Source organism: Bombina bombina, chromosome 3 (genome assembly GCF_027579735.1).
Source record: "Bombina bombina isolate aBomBom1 chromosome 3, aBomBom1.pri, whole genome shotgun sequence".
Taxonomy (NCBI): domain Eukaryota; kingdom Metazoa; phylum Chordata; class Amphibia; order Anura; family Bombinatoridae; genus Bombina; species Bombina bombina.
Window position 1 is genome coordinate 1231515105 of NC_069501.1, and position 24902 is coordinate 1231540006.

The 24902-nt window shown below is 40.2% G+C and overlaps 1 protein-coding gene across 1 annotated transcript in view; it reads right to left on the minus strand.

Annotated features, from left to right (window-relative positions):
- The window catches only part of LOC128652674 (uncharacterized), a 44449-nt gene that overhangs the window by 14524 nt on the left and 5023 nt on the right, over positions 1-24902 (minus strand). The window contains exon 2 of the mRNA XM_053705604.1: positions 14605-14820. Within this exon, the coding sequence (XP_053561579.1) occupies positions 14605-14820 (216 nt within the window). The remainder of the gene's footprint in view (positions 1-14604; positions 14821-24902) is intronic.

A 24902-nucleotide genomic window follows, 5' to 3' on the forward strand; every position in this document is an offset into this window, starting at 1 on the left:
TTTCCTGACCTCTGTCAGAAAAATCTTCATGTCCACCGAATCTATCAGAGTTCCCAGGAATGGAACCCTTGTGAGAGGAATGAGAGAACTCTTTTTCACGTTCACCTTCCATCCATGAGATCTTAGAAAGGCCAACACTAAGTCCGTGTGAGACTTGGCTAGTTGGAAAGTCGACGCTTGAATTAGGATGTCATCTAGATAAGGCGCCACTGCAATGCCCCGCGGCAGTAGGACCGCCAGCAGGGACCATAACACTTTGGTGAATATTCTTGGCGCTGTGGTCAACCCGAAGGAAAGAGCCACAAACTGGTAATGCCTGTCCAGAAAGGCAAACCTGAGGAACTGGTGATGATCTTTGTGGATAGGAATGTGTAGATACGCATACTTTAAATCCACGGTGGTCATATATTGACCCTCCTGGATCATTGGTAAAATAGTCCGAATGGTCTCCATCTTGAAGGATGGAAGTCTTAGGAATTGGTTTAGGATCTTGAGATCTAGAATTGGTCTGAAGGTTCCCTCTATTTTGGGAACCACAAACAGATAGGAGTAAAAACCTTGTCCCTGTTCTGCTTTCGGAAATGGGCAGATCACTCCCATGGTAAAAAGGTCTTCTACACAGCATAAGAACACCTCTCTTTTTGTCTGGTTTACAGACAATTGAGAAAGATGGAACCTCCCCCTTGGAGGAGAATCTTTGAAATCTGAAAGGTACTCCTGGGTTACAATTTCTACGGCCCAGGAGTCCCGAACGTCTCTTGCCCAGGCCTGAGCAAAGAGAGAGAGTCTGCCCCCTACTAGATCCGGTCCCGGATCGGGGGCTACCCTTTCATGCTGTCTTAGTGGCAGCAGCAGGCTTTTTGGCCTGTTTACCCTTGTTCCAAGTCTGGTTAGGTCTCCAGGTTGGCTTGGATTGAGCAAAGTTCCCCTCTTGCTTTGCCACAGGGGAAGAGGAAGCGGGACCACCCTTGAAGTTTCAAAAGGAAAGAAAATTATTTTGTTTGGTCCTTGTCTTATTTGACTTATCTTGGGGAAGGGCATGACCCTTCCCTCCAGTGATGTCTGAAATGATCTCTTTCAGTGCAGGCCCGAATAGGGTCTTACCCTTGAAAGGGATGGTCAAAAACATAATTTATGTAAGAACTTACCTGATAAATTCATTTCTTTCATATTGGCAAGAGTCCATGAGCTAGTGACGTATGGGATATACATTCCTACCAGGAGGGGCAAAGTTTTCCAAACCTCAAAATGCCTATAAATGCACCCCTCACCACACCCACAATTCAGTTTAACAAATAGCCAAGAAGTGGGGTGATAAGAAAGGAGCGAAAGCATCAACAAGGAATTGGAATAATTATGCTTTATACAAAAAAATCATAACCACCACAAAAAAGGTTGGGTCTCATGGACTCTTGCCAATATGAAAGAAATGAATTTATCAGGTAAGTTCTTACATAAATTATGTTTTCTTTCATGTAATTGGCAAGAGTCCATGAGCTAGTGACGTATGGGATAGCAAATACCCAAGATGTGGAACTCCACGCAAGAGTCACTAGAGAGGGAGGGATAAAATAAAGACAGCCTATTCCGCTGAAAAAACAATCCAAAACCCAAATCAAAAGTTTTAATCTTTATAATGAAAAAAACTGAAATTATAAGCAGAAGAATCAGACTGAAACAGCTGCCTGAAGTACTTTTCTACCAAAAATTGCTTCTGAAGAAGAAAAAACATCAAAATGGTAGAATTTAGTAAAAGTATGCAAAGAAGACCAAGTTGCTGCTTTGCAAATCTGATCAACAGAAGCTTCATTCTTAAAAGCCCAGGAAGTAGAAACTGACCTAGTAGAATGAGCCGTAATCCTTTGAGGCGGGGATTTACCCGACTCCACGTAAGCATGATGAATCAAAAGCTTTAACCAAGACGCCAAAGAAATGGCAGAAGCCTTCTGACCTTTCCTAAAACCAGAAAAGATAACAAATAGACTAGAGGTCTTACTGAAATCTTAGTAGCTTCAACATAATATTTCAAAACTCTGACCACATCCAAAGAATGTAAGGATATTTCCAAATAATTCTTAGGATTTAGGACACAAGGAAGGAACAATAATTCCTCTATTAATGTTGTTAGAATTCACAACTTGAGGTAAAAATTTAAATAAAGACAGCAAAAACCGCCTTATCCTGATGAAAAATCAGAAAAGGAGACTCACAAGAAAGAGCAGATAATTCAAAAACTCTTCTAGCAGAAGAGATGGCCAAAAGGAACAATACTTTCCATGAAAGTAATGTAATGTCCAAAGAAAGCATATGCTCAAACGGAAGAGCCTGTTAAGCCCTCAAAACCAAATTAAGACTCCAAGGAGGAGAAATTGGCTTAATGACAGGCTTGATATGAACCAAAGCCTGAACAAAACAATGAATATCAGAAAGATTAGCAATTTTTTTCTGTGAAACAGCACAGAAAGAGCAGAGATTTGTCCTTTCAAGGAACTTGCAGAGCAAAAATATAGGCAGATTGATAACTCCAAGGAAGTTTCAATGCATACACTGCTTCCGCCTGAGGATCCCCGGACCTGAATAGGTACCTAGGAAGTTTTCTTGTTCAGATGAGATGCTTCCCAATTGTCTAAACCTGGGATATGGATCGCAGAAATTGGACAGGAGATGGATTTAGCCCAAGCAAGTATCCGAGATACTTCTTTCACAGCCTAAGGACTGAGAATCCCACCCTGATGATTGACATACGCCACAGTTGTGACATTGTCTGTCTGAAAAACAATAACGTCTCTCTCTTCAAAAAGAAGCCAAAACTGACGAACTCTGAGAATGCACGGAGTTCAAAAATATTGAATGGAAATCTGGCCTCCTGAGATTTCCAAACCCCTTGTGCTGACAGAGATCCCCAGACAGCCTCCCAACCTAAAAGACTCGCATCTGTAGTGATCAAGGTCCAGGTTGGATGAATTGAAGAGACCCGTAGAACTATATGATGGTGATCTAACCAACAAGTCAAAGATAGTTGAACATTGGAATTCAAAGATATTAAAAATGATATCCTAGAATCCCTGCACCATTAATTCAGCATAAAAAAACTGGAAAGGTTTCATATGAAAATGAGCAAAGGGAATCGAATCCAATGCTGCAGCCATGAGACCTAAAACTTCCATGCATATAGCTACTGAAGGAAATAATAGAGACTGAAGGTTCCGACAAACTGAACCCAATATAATTGTCTCCTGTCTGCTAGAGACAAAGACATTGACACAATCTATCTGGAAACCTAAAAAAGGTGACCCTTGTCTGAGCAACCAATGATCTTTTGATAAAAAGATCCTCCAACCATGTCTTAGAAGAAACAACAAAAGTTGAATCGTATGAGATTTTGGCGAATGAAAAGACTGAGCCAGTACCACGAGATCGTCCAAATAAGGAAACACTGAGAACCTTGAAAAGATTCTCAGAGCTGTCGCTAGACCAGAAGGAAAAGCAACAAATTGGTAATGCTTGTCAAAAAAAGAGAATCACAGAAAATGAAAATAATCTGAATGAAAACAGAAGAAGATATGAATCTATTGTATCTATTGTAAACAAATAATGCCCTTACTGACCAAAAAGGCAGAATAGACCATATAAACACAATTCTGAAAGAAGGAACTCTTATATGACAAATCAAAAAGATTTTCTATCTTTGGGACAATGAATAGTCTTGAACAAAACCCCAAACCCTGTTCCTGAAATGGAACTGGTATGAATACCCCAGATAACTCTAGGTCTGAGCAGCGCCTTGAGACCCCAACGGGTAACCAGCCGCGCCTCACAAGTACCCAACACATACAGGTCTGAAACATACTTGAGAAAAGTGTGAGCCTTTACTGGAATAGCTGGAATATGTTAGAGAGAAAAAAACTTCTCACAAGCGGTTTTACTCTGAATCCTATTCAGTACCCCAATCTAAGAAGTTTGGACCGAATTGAACCAAACTAATTTAAAAAAGTCTTAACCTGCCCCTTACCAGCTAAGCTGGAATAAAAAAACCGCACCTACATGCAAATTTGGGGGGCTGACTTTGATCTTTTAAATAGCTTAAATTCATTCCATGTTGAAGAAAGCTTCCAATTATAAACATGTTACTTGGGGAAGAATTAGGATTCCGTTCCTTATTAAGAACAAACTAATATAAGCTTAAGATTTACTCTTAGAACTCAATCTTGAAGCAACAAAAAACTCCCTTCCCCAGAGTAACAGTTTGAAAAAAAATTTGAATCCAATTGTGAACCAAATAATTGATTACCTTGGAAAAAAAGAAATATGGATTTTAGAAATCAAATTAGCATTCCAAGATTAAGTCACAAAGTTCTTCTAGCTAAAAATAGCTAAAGACATAGATTTAACCTCAATTGTGAATGTATCAAAAAAATGACGACACAAATGAAATTATTAGCATGTTGATCAACTTAACAATGCTAAAACAAATCATAATCCGATACTTGTTGCACTAAAGTATCCAACCAGAAAGTTGAAGCATTTGCAACATCAGCCAAATAAATTGCAAGCCTAAGAAAAGGACCTGAAATAAAATATTTTTCCTTAAATAAGATACAAGTTTCCATCTGAAGGAAAAAAATAAATACTATTTTCTATAGGAATAGTAGTATGTTTAGCAAGAGTAGAGATAGCCCCATTAACTTTGGGGATCTTTCATCAAAACTTTTAAACTAACTGCCGGCAAAGGATACAATTTAAAAACCTTAAAGAAGGAATAAAAGAGGTCCCAGGCCTATTCCATTCCCTAGTATCATGAACTGGGAAAAAAACCTCTGAAGAAACCACAGGAGGTTAATGAGCAGAATTTAAATGTTAGCTAGTCTTAAAAGAACTAGACTCCTCAATATCCAATATAATCAACACCTTTTTAACAACGAATGTACTCTATTTAAAAATAAAAAAGTAGATTTGTTAGTGTCAAATATCTGATGAAGTATATTCTAAATGAGAAAAAACATCATCAGAGAAGGATAATTTAGTATGTTGTCGGTCATTTGAAAATTCATCAACTAAATGAGAAGTTTAAAAAAGACCTATAAATTTTATTAGAAGGCGGGATGTCAGACAAAGCCTTTAGAATAGAATCAGAAAAACATTCTCATAGATTCCTAGTTATATCTTGTACATTAGATGTAAAAAGAATAGCAATAGATAATGCATAAATACTAATGGACTCTGCATGTAAAAGTTTATCATGATAACTTATTACAAACCATAGCTAAAGATAAAATTCATAACATTAAAATAAATGAACTTAGCTTTGGTAGGACTGATATCAGTCATCAGGAATGCAACAGTATTTTCTGATACAGGAACAGTTTTTGGAATATCTTGCAATATGTAATAGAAAAACAACATATAAAGCAAAATTATCAAATTCCTTAAATGACAGTTTCAGGAATGGGAAAAAAATGTATGACGCCAAGTATGACGCCCACATATTTTTTGGCGCCAAAAACGTCTAACAAACATGAGTCAAAAATGACGCAACTACGTGAAAACTTCCGGCATTAACTACGACGCCGGAAATGACGTAATTGACGTCAGACAAACGTCAATCTCGCGCCAAAAAAGTCTTGCGCCAAAAATGACGCAATAAATTCTAGCATTTTTTGCACCCGCGAGCCTAACAGCCCGCAGTTTAAAGGAAAAAAGTCAACTGAAAATTTTAGGTAAGAAAAATATTTCATTCATATGCATTTTCCCAAAAAATGAAACTGACAGTCTGAAAGAAGGAAAATAAACTGATTGACCTGAATCATGGCAAATATAAGTATAAAACATATATTTAGAACTTTACATATAAAGTGCCAAACCATAGCTGAGAGTGTCATAAATAAAATAAGACTTACTTACCCAAAGACACTCATTTACATAAAGTAGATAGCCAAAACAGTACTGAAACGAGAATCAGTAGAGGTAATGGTATATAAGAGTATATCGTCGATCTGAAAAGGGAGGTAGGAGAAGAAATCTCTACGACCGATAACAGAGAACCTATGAAATAGATCCCCTAGAGGAAGACCATGGTATTCAAATAGGCAATACTCTCTACACATCCCTCTGACATTCACTGCACTCTGAGAGGAAAACCGGGCTTCAGCCTGCTGCGAAGCGCATATCAACGTAGAAATCTAGCACAAACTTACTTCACCACCTCCATGGGAGGCAAAGTTTGTAAAACTGAATTGTGGGTGTGGTGAGGGGTGTATTTATAGGCATTTTAAGGTTTGGGAAACTTTGCCCCTCCTGGTAGGAATGTATATCCCATACGTCACTAGCTCATGGACTCTTGCCAATTACATGAAAGAAAGCTTAGATTTAGATGACACATCAGCCGACCAGGACTTAAGCCATAACGCTCTACGCGCTAAAATGGCAAAACCTGAATTCTTTGCCGCTAACTTAGCGAGATGAACAGTGGCGTCTGTAATAAAAGAATTAGCTAGCTTAAGAGCCTTAATTCTGTCCAGAATATCTTCTAGTGGGGTCTCCACCTGAAGAGCCTCTTCTAGAGCCTCAAACCAAAAGGCAGCTGCAGTTGTTACAGGAACAATGAATGCAATAGGTTGAAGAAGAAAACCTTGATGAACAAAAATTTTCTTTAGGAGACCCTCTAATTTTTTTATCCATAGGATCAACGAAAGCACAACTGTCTTCAATAGGTATAGTTGTGCGCTTAGCCAAAGTAGAAATAGCTCCCTCCACCTTAGGGACCGTCTGCCATGAGTCCCTCATGGTGTCAGATATGGGAAACATTTTCTTAAAAACAGGAAGGAGAGCGAACAGCATACCTGGTCTATCCCACTCCTTAGTAGCAATGTCGGAAATCCTCTATGGAATGCAAAGGTTCAAACGGAACCCCTTGAAGAACCTTAAGAACTAAATTTAAACTCCAAGGCGGAGCAACAGGTTTAAACACAGGCTTGATTCTGACTAAAGCCTGACAAAACGCCTGCACGTCTGGAACCTCAGCCAGACGTTTGTGCAAAAGAATAGACAGAGCAGAAATCTGTCCTTTTAAGGAACTAGCTGACAAACCCTTCTCTAATCCTTCTTGGAGAAAAGATAATATCCTAGGAATCCTGACCTTACTCCATGAGTAACCCTTGGATTCACACCAATGAAGATATTTACACCATATCTTATGATAGATTTTCCTGGTGACAGGCTTTCGTGCCTGTATTAAGGCATCAATGACCGACTCGGAGGAACCACGCTTTGATAAAATCAAGCGTTCAATCTCCAAGCAGTCAGCCGCAGAGAAATTAGATTTGGATGGTTGAAAGGACCCTGAAGTAGAAGGTCCTGCCTCAGAGGCAGAGTCCATGGTGGAAAGGATGACATGTCCACCAGATCTGCATACCAAGTCCTGCGTGGCCACGCAGGTGCTATCAAAATTACCGATGCTCTCTCCTGTTTGATCTTGGCAATCAGATGAGGGAGCAGAGAAAACGGTGGAAACACATAAGCCAGGTTAAAGGACCAAGGCGCTGCTAGAGCATCTATCAGCGCTGCCTTGGGATCCCTGGACCTGGATCCTTAACAAGGAAGCTTGGTGTTCTGGCGAGACGCCATGAGATCCAGTTCTGGTTTGCCCCAACGTTGAATCAACTGTGCAAACACCTCCGGATGGAGCTCCCACTCCCCCAGATGAAAAGTCTGACGACTTAGAAAATCTGCCTCCCAGTTCTCTACTCCTGGGATATGGATAGCTGATAGATGGCAAGAGTGAATCTCTGCCCATTGAATTATCCTTGAAACTTCCAACATCGCTAGGGAACTCCTGGTCCCCCCTTGATGGTTGATGTAAGCTACAGTCGTGATGTTGTCCGACTGAAATCTGATGAACCTCACTGCCGCTAGCTGAGGCCAAGCCTGAAGAGCATTGAATATCGCTCTTAGTTCCAGAATGTTTATTGGAAGGAGTGCCTCCTCCTGAGTCCACAACCCCTGAGCCTTCAGAGAGTTCCAGACTGCACCCCAGCCCAGAAGGCTGGCATCTGTTGTTACTATTGTCCAATCTGGCCTGCGGAAGGTCATACCTTTGGACAGATGGACCCGAGATAGCCACCAGAGAAGAGAATCCCTGGTCTCTTGATCGAGATTTAATAGAGGGGACAAATCTGTGTAATCCCCATTCCACTGACTGAGCATGCAGAGTTGCAGCAGTCTGAGATGTAGGCGGGCAAACGGAACTATGTCCATTGCCGCTACCATTAAGCCGATTACTTCCATACACTGAGCCACCGAAGGGCGAGAAGTATAATAAAGAACACGGCAGGAATTTAGAAGTTTTGACAACCTGTCCTCTGTCAGGTAAATCCTCATTTCTACAGAATCTATCAGAGTTCCCAGGAAGGAAACTCTTGTGAGAGGGGATAGAGAACTCTTCTTTTCATTCACTTTTCACCCATGAGACCTGAGGAATGCCAGAATAATGTCCGTATGGGACTTGGCAATTTGGAAATTCAACGCCTGTATCAGAATGTTGTCTAAGTAAGGGGCTACTGCTATGCCCCGTGGCCTTAGGACCGCCAGAAGTGACCCCAGAACCTTCGTAAAGATTCTTGGTGCCATAGCTAACCCAAAGGGAAGAGCAACAAACTGGTAATGCCTGTCTAGGAAGGCGAACCTGAGAAACCGATGATGATCTTTGTGTATCGGAATGTGAAGATAAGCATCCTTTAAGTCCATGGTAGTCATGTATTGACCCTCCTGGATCATAGGTAGGATGGTTCGAATAGTCTCCATCTTGAAAGATGGGACCCTGAGAAATTTTGGTCTGAAGATTCCCTCTTTCTTGGGAACCACAAAGAGATTTGAATAGAAGCCTTGCCCCTGTTCCTCCTTTGGACCTGGGTGGATCACTCCCATAACTAGGAGGTCTTGAACACAATGTAAGAATGCCTCTCTCTTTATCTGGTCTGCACATAATTGTGAGAGGTGAAATCTTCCTTTTGGGGAAGAAGCTTTGAAGTCCAGAAGATATCCCTGGGACACAATTTCCAACGCCCAGGGATCCTGGACATCTCTTGCCCAAGCCTGGGCGAAGAGAGAAAGTCTGCCCCCTACTAGATCCGTTACCGGATCGGGGGCTGATCTTTCATGCTGTCTTAGAGGCAGCAGCAGGCTTGTTGGCCTGCTAACCTTTGTTCCAGGCCTGGTTAGGTCTCCAGACCGGCTTGGACTGGGCAAAATTTCCCTCTTGTTTTGCATTAGAGGGAGTTGATGCCACGCTTGTCTTAAAGTTTCGAAAGGCACGAAAATTAGTTTGTTTGGTCCTTAATTTATTAGACCTATCCTGAGGAAGGGCATGACCTTTTCCTCCAGTAATATCAGAAATGATCTCCTTCAGTCCAGGCCCGAATAGGGTCTGCCCCTTGAAGGGAATGTTGAGAAGCTTAGACTTTGAAGTAACGTCAGCTGACCAGGATTTAAGCCATAGTGCCCTACGCGCCTGTATAGCAAAACCTCTTAGCCGTTAGTTTGGTTAAATGAACAACGGCATCAGAAACAAATGAATTGGCTAGCTTAAGCACTTTAAGCTTGTCAAGTATATCATCCAATGGAGTTTCTACCTGTAAGGCCTCTTCCAGAGACTCAAACCAGAAGGCCGCAGCATCAGTGACCGGGGCAATGCATGCAAGAGGCTGGAGAATAAAACCTTGTTGAATAAACATTTTCTGAAGGTAACCCTCTAACTTTTTATCCATTGGATCTAGGAAAGCACAACTGACCTCGACGGGAATAGTTGTACACTTAGCTAGGGTAGAAATTGCTCCCTCCACCTTAGGGACCGTTTGCCATAAGTCCCGTGTAGCGGCATCTATTGGAAACATTTTCTTAAAAATAGGAGGGGGGAGAGAACGGTACACCTGGTCTATCCCATTCCTTAGAAATAATTTCTGAAAACCTTTTAGGTATTGGAAAAACATCAGTGTAAACAGGCACTGCATATTATTTATCCAATCTACACAATTTCTCTGGCACTATAATGGTGTCACAGTCATTCAGAGTAGCTAAAACCTCCCTGAGCAACACGCGGAGGTGTTCAAGCTTAAATTTAAATGTAGATATATCAGAATCAGGTTGAAGCATCTTCCCTGAGTCAGAAAAATCACCCACAGAAAGCAGCTCTCCTGCCTCAGCTTCTGCATATTGTGAGGGGATATCAGACATAGCTACTACAGCGTCAGAGAGCTTTGTATTTTTTCTAGTCCCAGAGCTGTCTCGCTTTCCTTGTAACCCTGGTAGTTTGGACAATACCGCTGTAAGGGTATGATCCATAACTGCCGCCACGTCTTGTAAAGTAAACGCCATGGGTGCGTTAGATGTACTTGGCGCCACTTGAGCGGGAGTCCCTTGAGCGGGAGTCAAAGGTTCTGACATGTGGGGCGAGTTAGTCGGCATAACTTCCCCCTTGTCAATTTCCTCTGGTGATAAATCTTTTAAAGACAGAATATGATCTTTATAACTTAAAGTAAAATCAGTACATTTGGTACACATTCTAAGAGGGGGTTCCACAATGGCTTCTAAACATAATGAACAAGGAGTTTCCTCTATGTCAGATATGTTTAAACAGACTAGCAATGAGACCAGCAAGCTTGGAAAACACTTTGATAAATGTAAACAAGCAAAAAATAAAAACGGTACTGTGCCTTTAAGAGAAACAAATTTTGTCAGAAATTGAAAAACAGTGATAAAAAGCAGTAAATCTTCCGAAATTTTTACAGTGTGTATAATAGACTAACAGAGCATTGCGCCCACTTGCAAATGGATGATTAACCCCTTAGTTTCAAAACCGGATAAAACCCCCCCCATATAAACGTTTTTTTAACAGTCACAACAAACTGCCACAGCAGCCCTACCTGCACATACAATGAGTTTTGAAGGCACAAAAACCCTTTGTAGAGGCGCTTAGTGTTCAGGGGACTCCTTCAGAGAATCTGGATGTCTCAAGCTGCAAAAACTACTGCACGATTTAGGCCTGAAATTAGGCCCCTCCCAACCTGTACTCACAGTGAGAGGGCCATAAAAAACTATCCCTAGGCAAAATCTAGCCAGCCATGTGGAAAAAACTGGGCCCCAATAAAGTTTTATCACCAATATGTAGAAAAAAACGTTTAAACACTTCCAGCAAACGTTATCTTATTTTCAGTAATGTGAGAAAGTAATAAGAATATTACCTTTTACAGCAAGCATGATACTAGTCGTTATTAAATCACTGTAATCAGGCTTACCTTAAATAAATCCGGTATTAACAGCATTTTCTAGCATATTCATTTCTCTAGAAAAATTTTAACTGCACATACCTCATAGCAGGAGACCCTGCACGCCATTCCCCCAGCTGAAGTTACCTCATCTCTTCAGTTATGTGTGAGAACAGCAATGGATCTTAGTTACAACCCGCTAAGATCATCAAAAACCACAGGCAAACTCTTCTTCAACTTTCTGTCTGAGGCTAAAACAGTACAACTCCGGTACCATTTGAAAATAATAAACTTTTGATTGAAGATTAACTACATAAATTCCCCACATCTCTCTAGCTACTTCCTATTGAGAGCTGCAAGAGAATGACTGGTAGTGGCAGTTAGGGGAGGAGCTATATAGACAGCTCTGCTGTGGGTGATCCTCTTGCAGCTTCCTGTTGGGAAGGAGAATATCCCACAAGTAATGGATGATCCGTGCACTGGATACACCTTACAAGAGAAATATCATGCTATATCTGAATGCTGAAAGAAAAATTTGGGTTCAGTGTCCCTTTAATTCTACAAAATTTAAATTTTAAATCTTGACAGCCGCATCCAGCTTCCCCCGGTTGTTGCATGCCTCTTCATACATCAGAAATGATGGATCGGTCATCCTCCAATCACGGCTTCCCCCCCCGGGGAAATGAGGGTCTTATTTAACGCCGTGATTGGAGGAGGTTGGATTCCTCATTTTAGACCCAGGAAGAGGTTTTGCGACGGGCGGAGGAAGCTGGAGCAGTTGTCAAGATTAACACGAGTGAAATGTAAATTTTGATGAATTAAAGTGCCCCTGTTTTTAATTGAATTTTTAAAAAACCGGGCACTTTAACATCAAAATTTACATTCACTTTAAAAAACAATGGCCAGGGTGAGATAAATCAGATAAAACTAATTCTGACTCTCATATTCATTCTTGAAAAGTAAATGTCCTTAAAGTGATTGTAAATCAATGACGAATCCGGCTTCCTCTAATCGTTGCGTGCCCCTATTGGCGTCTAGCTCGTGCGGTATGCACCGACTGGAGGAAGCCGGATTCCTCATCCATATGCAAAATACAGAAGATGATGCAGGCGGAGAATCGTCGGTCTGTTTACAGTAATGAAAAGGTAAGTATTTTTTTAAAAAACAGTCATTGTAAAGTTTAATTAATTAAAGTGCCTCTGTTTTTAAGAGGATTTTTAGATACTGGGCTTTAATTCGTTAAAATTTACAATCACTTTAAGAGAAATACGTTTTCTGCAGATCTCACAATTCGGTGTAGTTTCTCCTTTAATGATAATGTAGCAGAGCTATACCACGTTAAAATAGAGGATGATAAAACGGATTAGTTGATGACTGAATAAAAATAAGTTAACAGTTTTTGAGAGAGGCTAAATTTTTTTACGTTGCCATAAGACAAAAACTTCAGCAAAAGACCAAAGCATTTTTAGCATTTTTGCCATCACTACATTTAAACAGAAATAGAGCCTTTTTTATATTTACTTATTAAAACTGTATTTTTTTTTTAGTAGACAACCCAAAGTATTGATCTAGGCCCATTTTGGTATATTTCATGCCACCATTTCACCGCCAAATGCGATCAAATAAAAAAAAAACAATTTTCACAATTTTAGGTTTCTCACTGAACTTATTTACAAACAGCTTGTGCAATCGTGGCACACATGGTTGTAAATGCTTCTCTGGGATCCCCTATGTTCAGAAATAGCAGACATATATGGCTTTGGCATTGCTTTTTGGTAATTAGAAGGCCGCAAAATGCCGTTGCACACCACACTTGTATTATGCCTAGCAGTGACGGGGTTAATTAGGTAGCTTGTAGGGTTAATTTTAGCTTTAGTGTATAGATTACCCTCCCACCTCACACATCATACCCCCTGATCCCTCCTTGACCCATCTCAAACAGCTCTTTTCCCTCCCCCGCCCCCCAAAGGTCACCCCCATCTTAAGTACTGGCAGAAAGTATGCCAGTATAAAAAAAAAAGGTTTAATTGTTTTTTTTAAATATATATTTTCTGCAGGGTAGTATCCTCCCTTACCTCCCAACCCCCCAAACAGCTCTTTAACCCTCCCCCTCTACCTATTTTGCTGCCATCTTAGGTACTGGCAGCTGTCTGCCAGTACCCAGTTTTCTGCAAATTAGGAATTTTTTTTTAAAAAAAATATATAAAATATCAATTTTTTCAGTAGTGTAGCTGCCCCCCGTCAATATCCTACCCCCGTCAATATCCTACCCCCCACCCCCTCCCAGATCCCTTTCCCTCAACAGATGCCACATAGGATCCCCCTCATTGCCCCACCTCCTTCCCACTCAATGCCTCACTTTTTTGTTTTGCATCGCCTGTAGCATGGCGTAGCGGTCCCACTCGCTCCCGCTCCCTCCAGCTATGGGTCGCCCACCCGCCTCCCTCCTTACCCTTACACCTACCAACGATCGGCACCACTGCTGTCCGATGCAGAGAGGGCCATAGATTGACCTTCTCAGCATTGGTAACTCTGCAACTCTATTTCTGCACTGCCCCACACATGGGGCATGCAGAAATAGCGCGATCTTGCTATTTTTAGCTCCACTTGTAATCTAGACCTAAATTGTTTTATTTTAAAGGGACAATCTAGTCAAAATTAATCTTTCATGATTTAGATAGGGCATGCAGTACATCTGATACTTTGGGACTTGGTTAGGAGTCTGGAAATCAGCACAATGTTGTAAAAATAAAGCAAAACTATACATTGTTACAAAACACCCCCAGACGCGCTATATAAATGGATCATCTACAACACATTTATAAAAAGAAAAATCTAGTGCACAATGTCCCTTTAACTGCTTTTTTTGAACGAAGGTCCTAAACATGAATGTCAGACACAATGAGGATATTGGGAGCCTTGTGAATACTTATTAGAATTAATATTACATACAGATAACACTCACAGTGAGTGACATCACACAGTCATTCTTAAATGGATGTTCCAGATGAAAATAAATGCACTTAAGCAAGAAGGAGCAGCGGCAGGTCAAAGCATTTCAGTTACCAATAGAAGCATCTTGTAGTAGATACGTATTAGCACAATTGTTTATACCAAACTATAGCACTATGTTAGAGCTATTACTATGGACAATATCTAAATATGCTCCGTGCACCAGCATATTAAACGGTGCTCCTGCTTAGACAGCTGGTACTTCAGGTTTTCAGGGGACAAATGTACAATGTTCTGTTCTGTATCACTATGATCTCTAGTAGAAGTTAGAACAAAGGCTGTAAATGAGACCTCACTAGTAGATGTGCACATCCCCTCTGCCCCTAACACTCACCAGCAGGTACAGAGCCATGGTTCTCTAACTCATCCAGATGTTTGATTTCAGGGTTGATACACCCAAAGCTCTGGCGTAGGTGGCAGCTGGACTCCACTTTCCAGGCAGGCAACCGAGTGTGAAAGAACTCTCTGTATTCCTCATAATTTAGAGGTGTTCCATGATTTTGTGGGGGAACATTGCTGACCTTCAACCCATCTACTAAAGTTGCAAAGACTGAAGAAAAAAAAAAGAAACTCTCATTAGATTATATATACCAGACCCCTCTGTACAGACTGACACTCATAGGGAGAAGGGACAAAACTGTTATCCTGACAGTAAGTTGCCTGATCAGTTCTATAGACAATAGATGTCCTCATATCCTTCACCCTACAGTGACTGGTGATTGTCAGCTGGCAGCTTTATAATGGGGGCACCTGGCACAACTTTAGTTATTAAGTAAAATAGATATTGACTTTATTTATAAATACTGCTATTTGTTTCATTCAATTATCTTTAAAAAATATCAATCTGAGAAAACCTCACCAGCTTCTTAATAGCTTTTCAGCACTACTGAGAAAAACATAATTTATGTAAGAACTTACCTGATAAATTCATTTCTTTCATATTAGCAAGAGTCCATGAGCTAGTGACGTATGGGATATACATTCCTACCAGGAGGGGCAAAGTTTCCCAAACCTCAAAATGCCCATAAATACACCCCTCACCACACCCACAATTCAGTTTAACGAATAGCCAAGAAGTGGGGTGATAAAAAAGTGCGAAAGCATATAAAATAAGGAATTGGAATAATTGTGCTTTATACAAAATCATAACCACCACAAAAAAAGGGCGGGCCTCATGGACTCTTGCTAATATGAAAGAAATGAATTTATCAGGTAAGTTCTTACATAAATTATGTTTTCTTTCATGTAATTAGCAAGAGTCCATGAGCTAGTGACGTATGGGATAATGACTACCCAAGATGTGGATCTTTCCACACAAGAGTCACTAGAGAGGGAGGGATAAAATAAAGACAGCCAATTCCTGCTGAAAATAATCCACACCCAAAATAAAGTTTAACGAAAAACATAAGCAGAAGATTCAAACTGAAACCGCTGCCTGAAGTACTTTTCTACCAAAAACTGCTTCAGAAGAAGAAAATACATCAAAATGGTAGAATTTAGTAAAAGTATGCAAAGAGGACCAAGTTGCTGCTTTGCAGATCTGGTCAACCGAAGCTTCATTCCTAAACGCCCAGGAAGTAGAAACTGACCTAGTAGAATGAGCTGTAATTCTCTGAGGCGGAGTTTTACCCGACTCAACATAGGCAAGATGAATTAAAGATTTCAACCAAGATGCCAAAGAAATGGCAGAAGCTTTCTGGCCTTTTCTAGAACCGGAAAAGATAACAAATAGACTAGAAGTCTTACGAAAAGATTTCGTAGCTTCAACATAATATTTCAAAGCTCTAACAACATCCAAAGAATGCAACGATTTCTCCTTAGAATTCTTAGGATTAGGACATAATGAAGGAACCACAATTTCTCTACTAATGTTGTTGGAATTCACAACTTTAGGTAAAAATTCAAAAGAAGTTCGCAACACCGCCTTATCCTGATGAAAAATCAGAAAAGGAGACTCACAAGAAAGAGCAGATAATTCAGAAACTCTTCTGGCAGAAGAGATGGCCAAAAGGAACAAAACTTTCCAAGAAAGTAATTTAATGTCCAATGAATGCATAGGTTCAAACGGAGGAGCTTGAAGAGCTCCCAGAACCAAATTCAAACTCCAAGGAGGAGAAATTGACTTAATGACAGGTTTTATACGAACCAAAGCTTGTACAAAACAATGAATATCAGGAAGAATAGCAATCTTTCTGTGAAAAAGAACAGAAAGAGCAGAGATTTGTCCTTTCAAAGAACTTGCGGACAAACCCTTATCTAAACCATCCTGAAGGAACTGTAAAATTCTCGGTATTCTAAAAGAATGCCAGGAAAAATGATGAGAAAGACACCAAGAAATATAAGTCTTCCAGACTCTATAATATATCTCTCGAGATACAGATTTACGAGCCTGTAACATAGTATTAATCACAGAGTCAGAGAAACCTCTTTGACCAAGAATCAAGCGTTCAATCTCCATACCTTTAAATTTAAGGATTTCAGATCCTGATGGAAAAAAGGACCTTGTGACAGAAGGTCTGGTCTTAACGGAAGAGTCCACGGTTGGCAAGAGGCCATCCGGACAAGATCCGCATACCAAAACCTGTCAGGCCATGCCGGAGCTACCAGCAGAACAAACGAGCATTCCTTCAGAATCTTGGAGATTACTCTTGGAAGAAGAACTAGAGGCGGAAAGATATAGGCAGGATGATACTTCCAAGGAAGTGATAATGCATCCACTGCCTCCGCCTGAGGATCCCGGGATCTGGACAGATACCTGGGAAGTTTCTTGTTTAGATGGGACGCCATCAGATCTATTTCTGGAAGTTCCCACATTTGAACAATCTGAAGAAATACCTCTGGGTGAAGAGACCATTCGCCCGGATGCAACGTTTGGCGACTGAGATAATCCGCTTCCCAATTGTCTACACCTGGGATATGAACCGCAGAGATTAGACAGGAGCTGGATTCCGCCCAAACCAAAATTCGAGATACTTCTTTCATAGCCAGAGGACTGTGAGTCCCTCCTTGATGATTGATGTATGCCACAGTTGTGACATTGTCTGTCTGAAAACAAATGAACGATTCTCTCTTCAGAAGAGGCCAAAACTGAAGAGCTCTGAAAATTGCACGGAGTTCCAAAATATTGATCGGTAATCTCACCTCCTGAGATTCCCAAACTCCTTGTGCCGTCAGAGATCCCCACACAGCTCCCCAACCTGTGAGACTTGCATCTGTTGAAATTACAGTCCAGGTCGGAAGCACAAAAGAAGCCCCCTGAATTAAACGATGGTGATCTGTCCACCATGTTAGAGAGTGTCGAACAATCGGTTTTAAAGATATTAATTGAGATATCTTCGTGTAATCCTTGCACCATTGCTTCAGCATACAGAGCTGAAGAGGTCGCATGTGAAAACGAGCAAAGGGGATCGCGTCCGATGCAGCAGTCATAAGACCTAGAATTTCCATGCATAAGGCTACCGAAGGGAATGATTGTGACTGAAGGTTTCGACAAGCTGTAATCAACTTTAGACGTCTCTTGTCTGTTAAAGACAGAGTCATGGACACTGAATCCATCTGGAAACCCAGAAAGGTTACCCTTGTCTGAGGAATCAAAGAACTTTTTGGTAAATTGATCCTCCAACCATGATCTTGAAGAAACAACACAAGTCGATTCGTATGAGATTCTGCTAAATGTAAAGACTGAGCAAGTACCAAGATATCGTCCAAATAAGGAAATACCACAATACCCTGTTCTCTGATTACAGACAGCAGGGCACCGAGAACCTTTGTAAAAATTCTTGGAGCTGTAGCTAGGCCAAACGGCAGAGCCACAAACTGGTAATGCTTGTCCAGAAACGAGAATCTCAGGAACTGATAATGATCTGGATGAATCGGAATATGCAGATATGCATCCTGTAAATCTATTGTGGACATATAATTCCCTTGCTGAACAAAAGGTAAGATAGTCCTTACAGTTACCATCTTGAACGTTGGTATCCTTACATAACGATTCAATATTTTTAGATCCAGAACTGGTCTGAAAGAATTCTCCTTCTTTGGTACAATGAAGAGATTTGAATAAAACCCCATCCCCTGTTCCGGAACTGGAACTGGCATAATTACTCCAGTCAACTCTAGATCTGAAACACATTTCAGAAATGCTTGAGCTTTTACTGGATTTACTGGGACACGGGAAAGAAAAAATCTCTTTGCAGGAGGTCTCAACTTGAAACCAATTCTGTACCCTTCTGAAACAATGCTCTGAATCCAAAGATTGTGAACAGAATTGATCCAAATTTCCTTGAAAAAACGTAACCTGCCCCCTACCAGCTGAGCTGGAATAAGGGCCGCACCTTCATGTGGACTTAGAAGCAGGCTTTGCCTTTCTAGCTGGCTTGGATTTATTCCAGACTGGAGATGGTCTCCAAACTGAAACTGCTCCTGAGGATGAAGGATCATGCTTTTGTTCTTTGTTGAAACGAAAGGAACGAAAACGATTATTAGCCCTGTTTTTACCTTTAGATTTTTTATCCTGTGGTAAAAAAGTTCCTTTCCCACCAGTAACAGTTGAAATAATGGAATCCAACTGAGAACCAAATAATTTGTTACCCTGGAAAGAAATGGAAAGTAAAGTTGATTTAGAAGCCATATCAGCATTCCAAGTTTTAAGCCATAAAGCTCTTCTAGCTAAAATAGCTAGAGACATAAACCTGACATCAACTCTGATAATATCAAAAATGGCATCACAGATAAAATTATTAGCATGCTGAAGAAGAATAATAATATCATGAGAATCACGATGTGTTACTTGTTGCGCTAAAGTTTCCAACCAAAAAGTTGAAGCTGCAGCAACATCAGCCAAAGATATAGCAGGTCTAAGAAGATTACCTGAACACAGATAAGCTTTTCTTAGAAAGGACTCAATTTTCCTATCTAGAGGATCCTTAAACGAAGTACCATCTGACGTAGGAATAGTAGTACGTTTAGCAAGGGTAGAAATAGCCCCATCAACTTTAGGGATCTTGTCCCAAAATTCTAATCTGTCAGACGGCACAGGATATAATTGCTTAAAACGTTTAGAAGGAGTAAATGAATTACCCAAATTATCCCATTCTTTGGAAATTACTGCAGAAATAGCATTAGGAACAGGAAAAACTTCTGGAATAACCACAGGAGCTTTAAATACCTTATCTAAACGTTTAGAATTAGTATCAAGAGGACCAGAATCCTCTATTTCTAAAGCAATTAGTACTTCTTTAAGTAAAGAACGAATAAATTCCATTTTAAATAAATATGAAGATTTATCAGCATCAACCTCTGAGACAGAATCCTCTGAACCAGAGGAATCATCAGAATCAGAATGATGATGTTCATTTAAAAATTCATCTGTAGGGAGAGAAGTTTTAAAAGATTTTTTACGTTTACTAGAAGGAGAAATAACAGACATAGCCTTCTTTATGGATTCAGAAACAAAATCTCTTATATTATCAGGAACATTCTGCACCTTAGATGTTGAAGGAACTGCAACAGGCAATGGTACTTTACTAAAGGAAATATTATCTGCTTTAACAAGTTTGTCATGACAATCAATACAAACAACAGCTGGAGGAATAGCTACGAAAAGTTTACAGCAGATACACTTAGCTTTGGTAGATTCAGCACTTGACAGCGATTTTCCTGTAGTATCTTCTGACTCAGATGCAACGTGAGACATCTTGCAATATGTAAGAGAAAAAACAACATATAAATAAAGCAAAATTGATCAAATTCCTTAAATGACAGTTTCAGGAATGGGAAAAAATGCCAAAGAACAAGCTTCTAGCAACCAGAAGCAATAAAAAATGAGACTTAAATAATGTGGAGACAAAAGTGACGCCCATATTTTTTCGCGCCAAATAAGACGCCCACATTATTTGGCGCCTAAATGCTTTTTGGCGCCAAAAATGACGCCACATCCGGAACGCCGACATTTTTGGCGCAAAATAACGTCAAAAAATGACGCAACTTCCGGCGACACGTATGACGCCGGAAACGGAAATAGAATTTTTGCGCCAAAAAAGTCCGCGCCAAGAATGACGCAATAAAATGAAGCATTTTCAGCCCCCGCGAGCCTAACAGCCCACAGGAAAAAAGTCAAATTTTAAGGTAAGAAAAATGTTAAATTAAAAATGCATTATCCCAAATATGAAACTGACTGTCTGAAAATAAGGAAAGTTGAACATTCTGAGTCAAGGCAAATAAATGTTTGAATACATATATTTAGAACTTTATAAACAAAGTGCCCAACCATAGCTAGGAGTGTCACAGAAAATAAGACTTACTTACCCCAGGACACTCATCTACATATAGCAGATAGCCAAACCAGTACTGAAACGAGAATCAGCAGAGGTAATGGTATATATAAGAGTATATCGTCGATCTGAAAAGGGAGGTAAGAGATGAATCTCTACGACCGATAACAGAGAACCTATGAAATAGACCCCTTAGAAGGAGATCACTGCATTCAAATAGGCAATACTCTCCTCACATCCCTCTGACATTCACTGCACGCTGAGAGGAAAACCGGGCTCCAACTTGCTGCGGAGCGCATATCAACGTAGAATCTAGCACAAACTTACTTCACCGCCTCCATCGGAGGCAAAGTTTGTAAAACTGAATTGTGGGTGTGGTGAGGGGTGTATTTATGGGCATTTTGAGGTTTGGGAAACTTTGCCCCTCCTGGTAGGAATGTATATCCCATACGTCACTAGCTCATGGACTCTTGCTAATTACATGAAAGAAATAGAGCCAAACATTTGCAAAAACAAACAACTCATTTATTATGTATAGCTTTGGGGTTAAATGGGGTGCAGCATAAGAGGGTGGGAGACAGTGGGGAGGTGGGTGAGATGCAGGTGAGGGGGTAGAGAGGTGATGGGTGAGAGAAAGAGGAGTAAAGCCAGAAACAGGAAGTAGAAGAGGTGAAAAGGGAAAAGATTGTGCTAAGGAGTGAAGGGAAAAGAGAGTGAGGGGAATGAGAGTGAGGGAAGTGAGTAAAATAAGACAGGGATGGGGAGGAGAGGTGGAGAGTAAAAAAAGAGACAGAGGTGGCTGGGTGTATGAGAGAAAGGGGAGAGGAGTCAGTAAGAGGGGGGACAAGAGTTGGTGCAGTGAGGAGGATAATTTAGTAAAGGGAGACACAGAAGGGTAAAGGGATGAGAGGTGTGTGAGTAAAATGAGAGGGTAAGTTTCTTACCTAGCAAGAGACACACATAAGCCTGCTCTCTCTTCATCTTCAGCAACAAAATCAGCTCAGATACAGCTACACATCAGAATTTGCCTACTACAATTATGACATCACAATCACCATCCTAGCCACTCCCCACATCTATGACATCACTTCCATTATCCTGGCCACTCCGCTCACACACTGTTACTAACAGAACACATTACACATAAACAATAAAACAACAATAAACAATACATAAACACACAGTGGTCTGGGTTGTAATCTAATCCAATAGCCCCCTATGCTTTTCAAATGATTTATCTGAGATCTTTAGATATTTAGCTCATTCCAATTAATTTGTCAACCCCATGATAACACAGTTACTAATGCTTTTCTAAAACAATCAGCCCATTTAAACACCGTTATACCTTGTTGGATTTTCTTCCTAGTCAGGATGCAGACAATTATGGATTCCCTTGCTGGCCAGGATGCAGTCATTTTTTTATTCCCTTGCTGGCCAGGATGCACTAATTGTACCTCAGCCATATTAGCCCCCCAAATCAAAATTTTAAAACAAACTTCAATAAGTTGGTTAGATCTTTGTTAGATCAGATTTGATCAATTTTGTTTTCTTTAGATCTATCAAGGATTGGTATGAACAATTATTTGGAGGGGGGGGGCTAGCCCTCCACTTAAAAACATAATTTATGCTTACCTGATAAATTCATTTCTCTTGTGATGTATCGAGTCCACGGATTCATCCATTACTTGTGGGATATTCTCCATCCCAACAGGAAGTGGCAAAGAGAGCACCCACAGCAGAGCTGCCTATATAGCTCCCCCCTTAACTCCACCCCCCAGTCATTCGAAGAAAAAGGAGAAACCATAGGGTGCAGTGGTGACTGAAAGTTTCAAAAATAAAAAATACAAATGCCTGTCTTAGAAAAAACAGGGCGGGCCGTGGACTCGATACATCACAAGAGAAATTAATTTATCAGGTAAGCATAAATTATGTTTTCTCTTGTAAGATGTATCGAGTCCACGGATTCATCCATTACTTGTGGGATACCAATACTAAAGCTTTAGGACACGGATGAAGGGCGGGACCTTTAAACAGAAGGCACCACTGCTTGAAGAACCTTTCTCCCAAAATAGCCTCCGAAGAAGCAAAAGTATCAAATTTGGAAAAAGTTAGAAGCGAAGACCAAGTCGCCGCCTTATAAATCTGTTCAACAGACGCGTCATTTTTAAAAGCCCATGTGGAAGCCACAGCTCTAGTAGAATGAGCAGTAATTCTTTCAGGAGGCTGCTGTCCAGCAGTCTCATAAGCCAAACGGATGATGCTTCTCAGCCAAAAAGAAAGAGAGGTAGCCGTAGCCCTTGACCATTCCGTTTACCAGAATAAACAACAAACAATGAAGATGTCTGACGGAAATCTTTAGTTGCTTGTAAGTAGAATTTTAAAGCACGAACCACATCAAGATTGTGCAATAAACGTTCCTTTTTTGATGAAGGATTAGGACACAAAGAAGGAACAACAATCTCTTGATTGATATTCTTAATAGAAACAAAACTTTCCAAGATAAACGCTTAATATCTATGGAATGCATGGATTCAAAAGGAACCCCTTGAAGAACCTTAAGAACTAAATTTAAGCTCCAAGGCGGAGCAACCGATTTAAATACAGGCTTAATTCTTTTTTTTTTTTCTTTTTAATATTTTTATTGAGGTTTTCAAATAATATAATCAAGGACATACAATGTGAGAAGTAACATATTGCAAACTGTTACATTGCAAAAATATAACAATAAAAGCAAAAAACATTAGGACAGCATAAGTGTTACTGTGTGTAGTAGAGTAAGAACCTCATTTTTCAAAAATTAACATTATATCCTCCAATTACCCAAGGGGCCACTCATGTGCCCTAGAAAGTTGTTAACAATATAGAGGAGGAATTCTTTCCTAAGCAGTAGTAGTATAAGGAGTTATCAAATACTGTACACAAGAATGCAGCTGGTTAGCTTCCTGTAAAACAATAGGCATCACAATGATCATAATAAGGAACAGGCAAAATGGAAAAATCTTGTTAGAAAATATAATATAATATGATGTGTATCCCCCCTCTCATGCCACATTGAGTCCCTCAAGGACCCCCATACGCTGTAAGTATCTTTAGAGGGAATATTATAAACAAACTTATTTGTAGTTAATATGAATAATGAATTTTGCCAAGCTATGCGAGAAAGGGAAAGTAAGGTCAGCATTCATTATGCACTGCAAGGGTTGCTGTAGGAAAGTGATGTAGGTGCGGCATAGGCTAGATGAGCCGCATAGGTAACCCTCCTAACCTAGGAGGTATATAATGATGTGGTGGGGGGGGGGGGTGGAGGTGCTAAGTTCAATGCAGCAATAAAAAACAGGCTCTGACCTTGTAAAGTTACACAACCATATATACAGTTTCAGGGACATATAAGGGAAACATAGAAATAGATTAAGCACATAGTGAACTAAAGTTATACCGAGGTCTGTGTTCACAAAACCAATATATTTTATGTGGGTTATTTATGATATAGTGAGTGAAAAGGCCCTAAATTGTAGGATAGAAGCAGGTCCAGCCTGCCTAGAGAGCATGTTGGAGGTTTTAGGGCAAAGTTATGTGTCGCAATACATATTAACGGCCACAGCAGCAGATAATAAATTTGCCCCCTATGTCACACACTAACAAACACAAGATAACAATAAGATATGTCCCAGGGAGCAAACAATGTAAGAGAGGCAAAACTAGATGCGTTGGCCCCAAATCATTAACATATATACATAGCTATCAGTGTATGGTCGGGAAATTGAGTGTGCAGCGGTAACCTGCTTGGACAGCCAGACAGCTAGTCAGGGTTAATCTAGCAAGACCATACATGCTTTATACACACTAGGTAAGCATTGCCTAAGCAATATTATCAATTTGCATGTTGTGAGGTATAAATTTTGCCCAAGGTGTGATATCATACCCCTAAACATAAAAAATATTGACCGTTGCAACAGTAGCTATAACACTATGGGATTAAGATGGCTAGAGTAAAAGATCTGCAGTCTCATTACTAGTAGTGTCCAAATAGGTTAAGTGCCAAAATGCAACTTTATTAAGCGATTAAACCACATCTCTCGGGTATGGGCCCTATACCCAAGGAAAGGCATGTGAACTATATTAATAAATGAGGTAGGTCCCAGTAGACTAGCCAATATTGATAGGCCTCCAAATTACCAGCCCAAAAATATAAGAATTAGGATATTCCACCCTGCCTCCCTGCAATCCCATTTGGACTATTAACTTTAGAACACTGACCCTTGCTCTGGGCTTCAAATCAAGGGCAAAGGCTATGTGGATGTAATGCAAGGTGTAAGACCAACATTAACTAATGGCAATAGAACAGAAAAACAAAACAAAA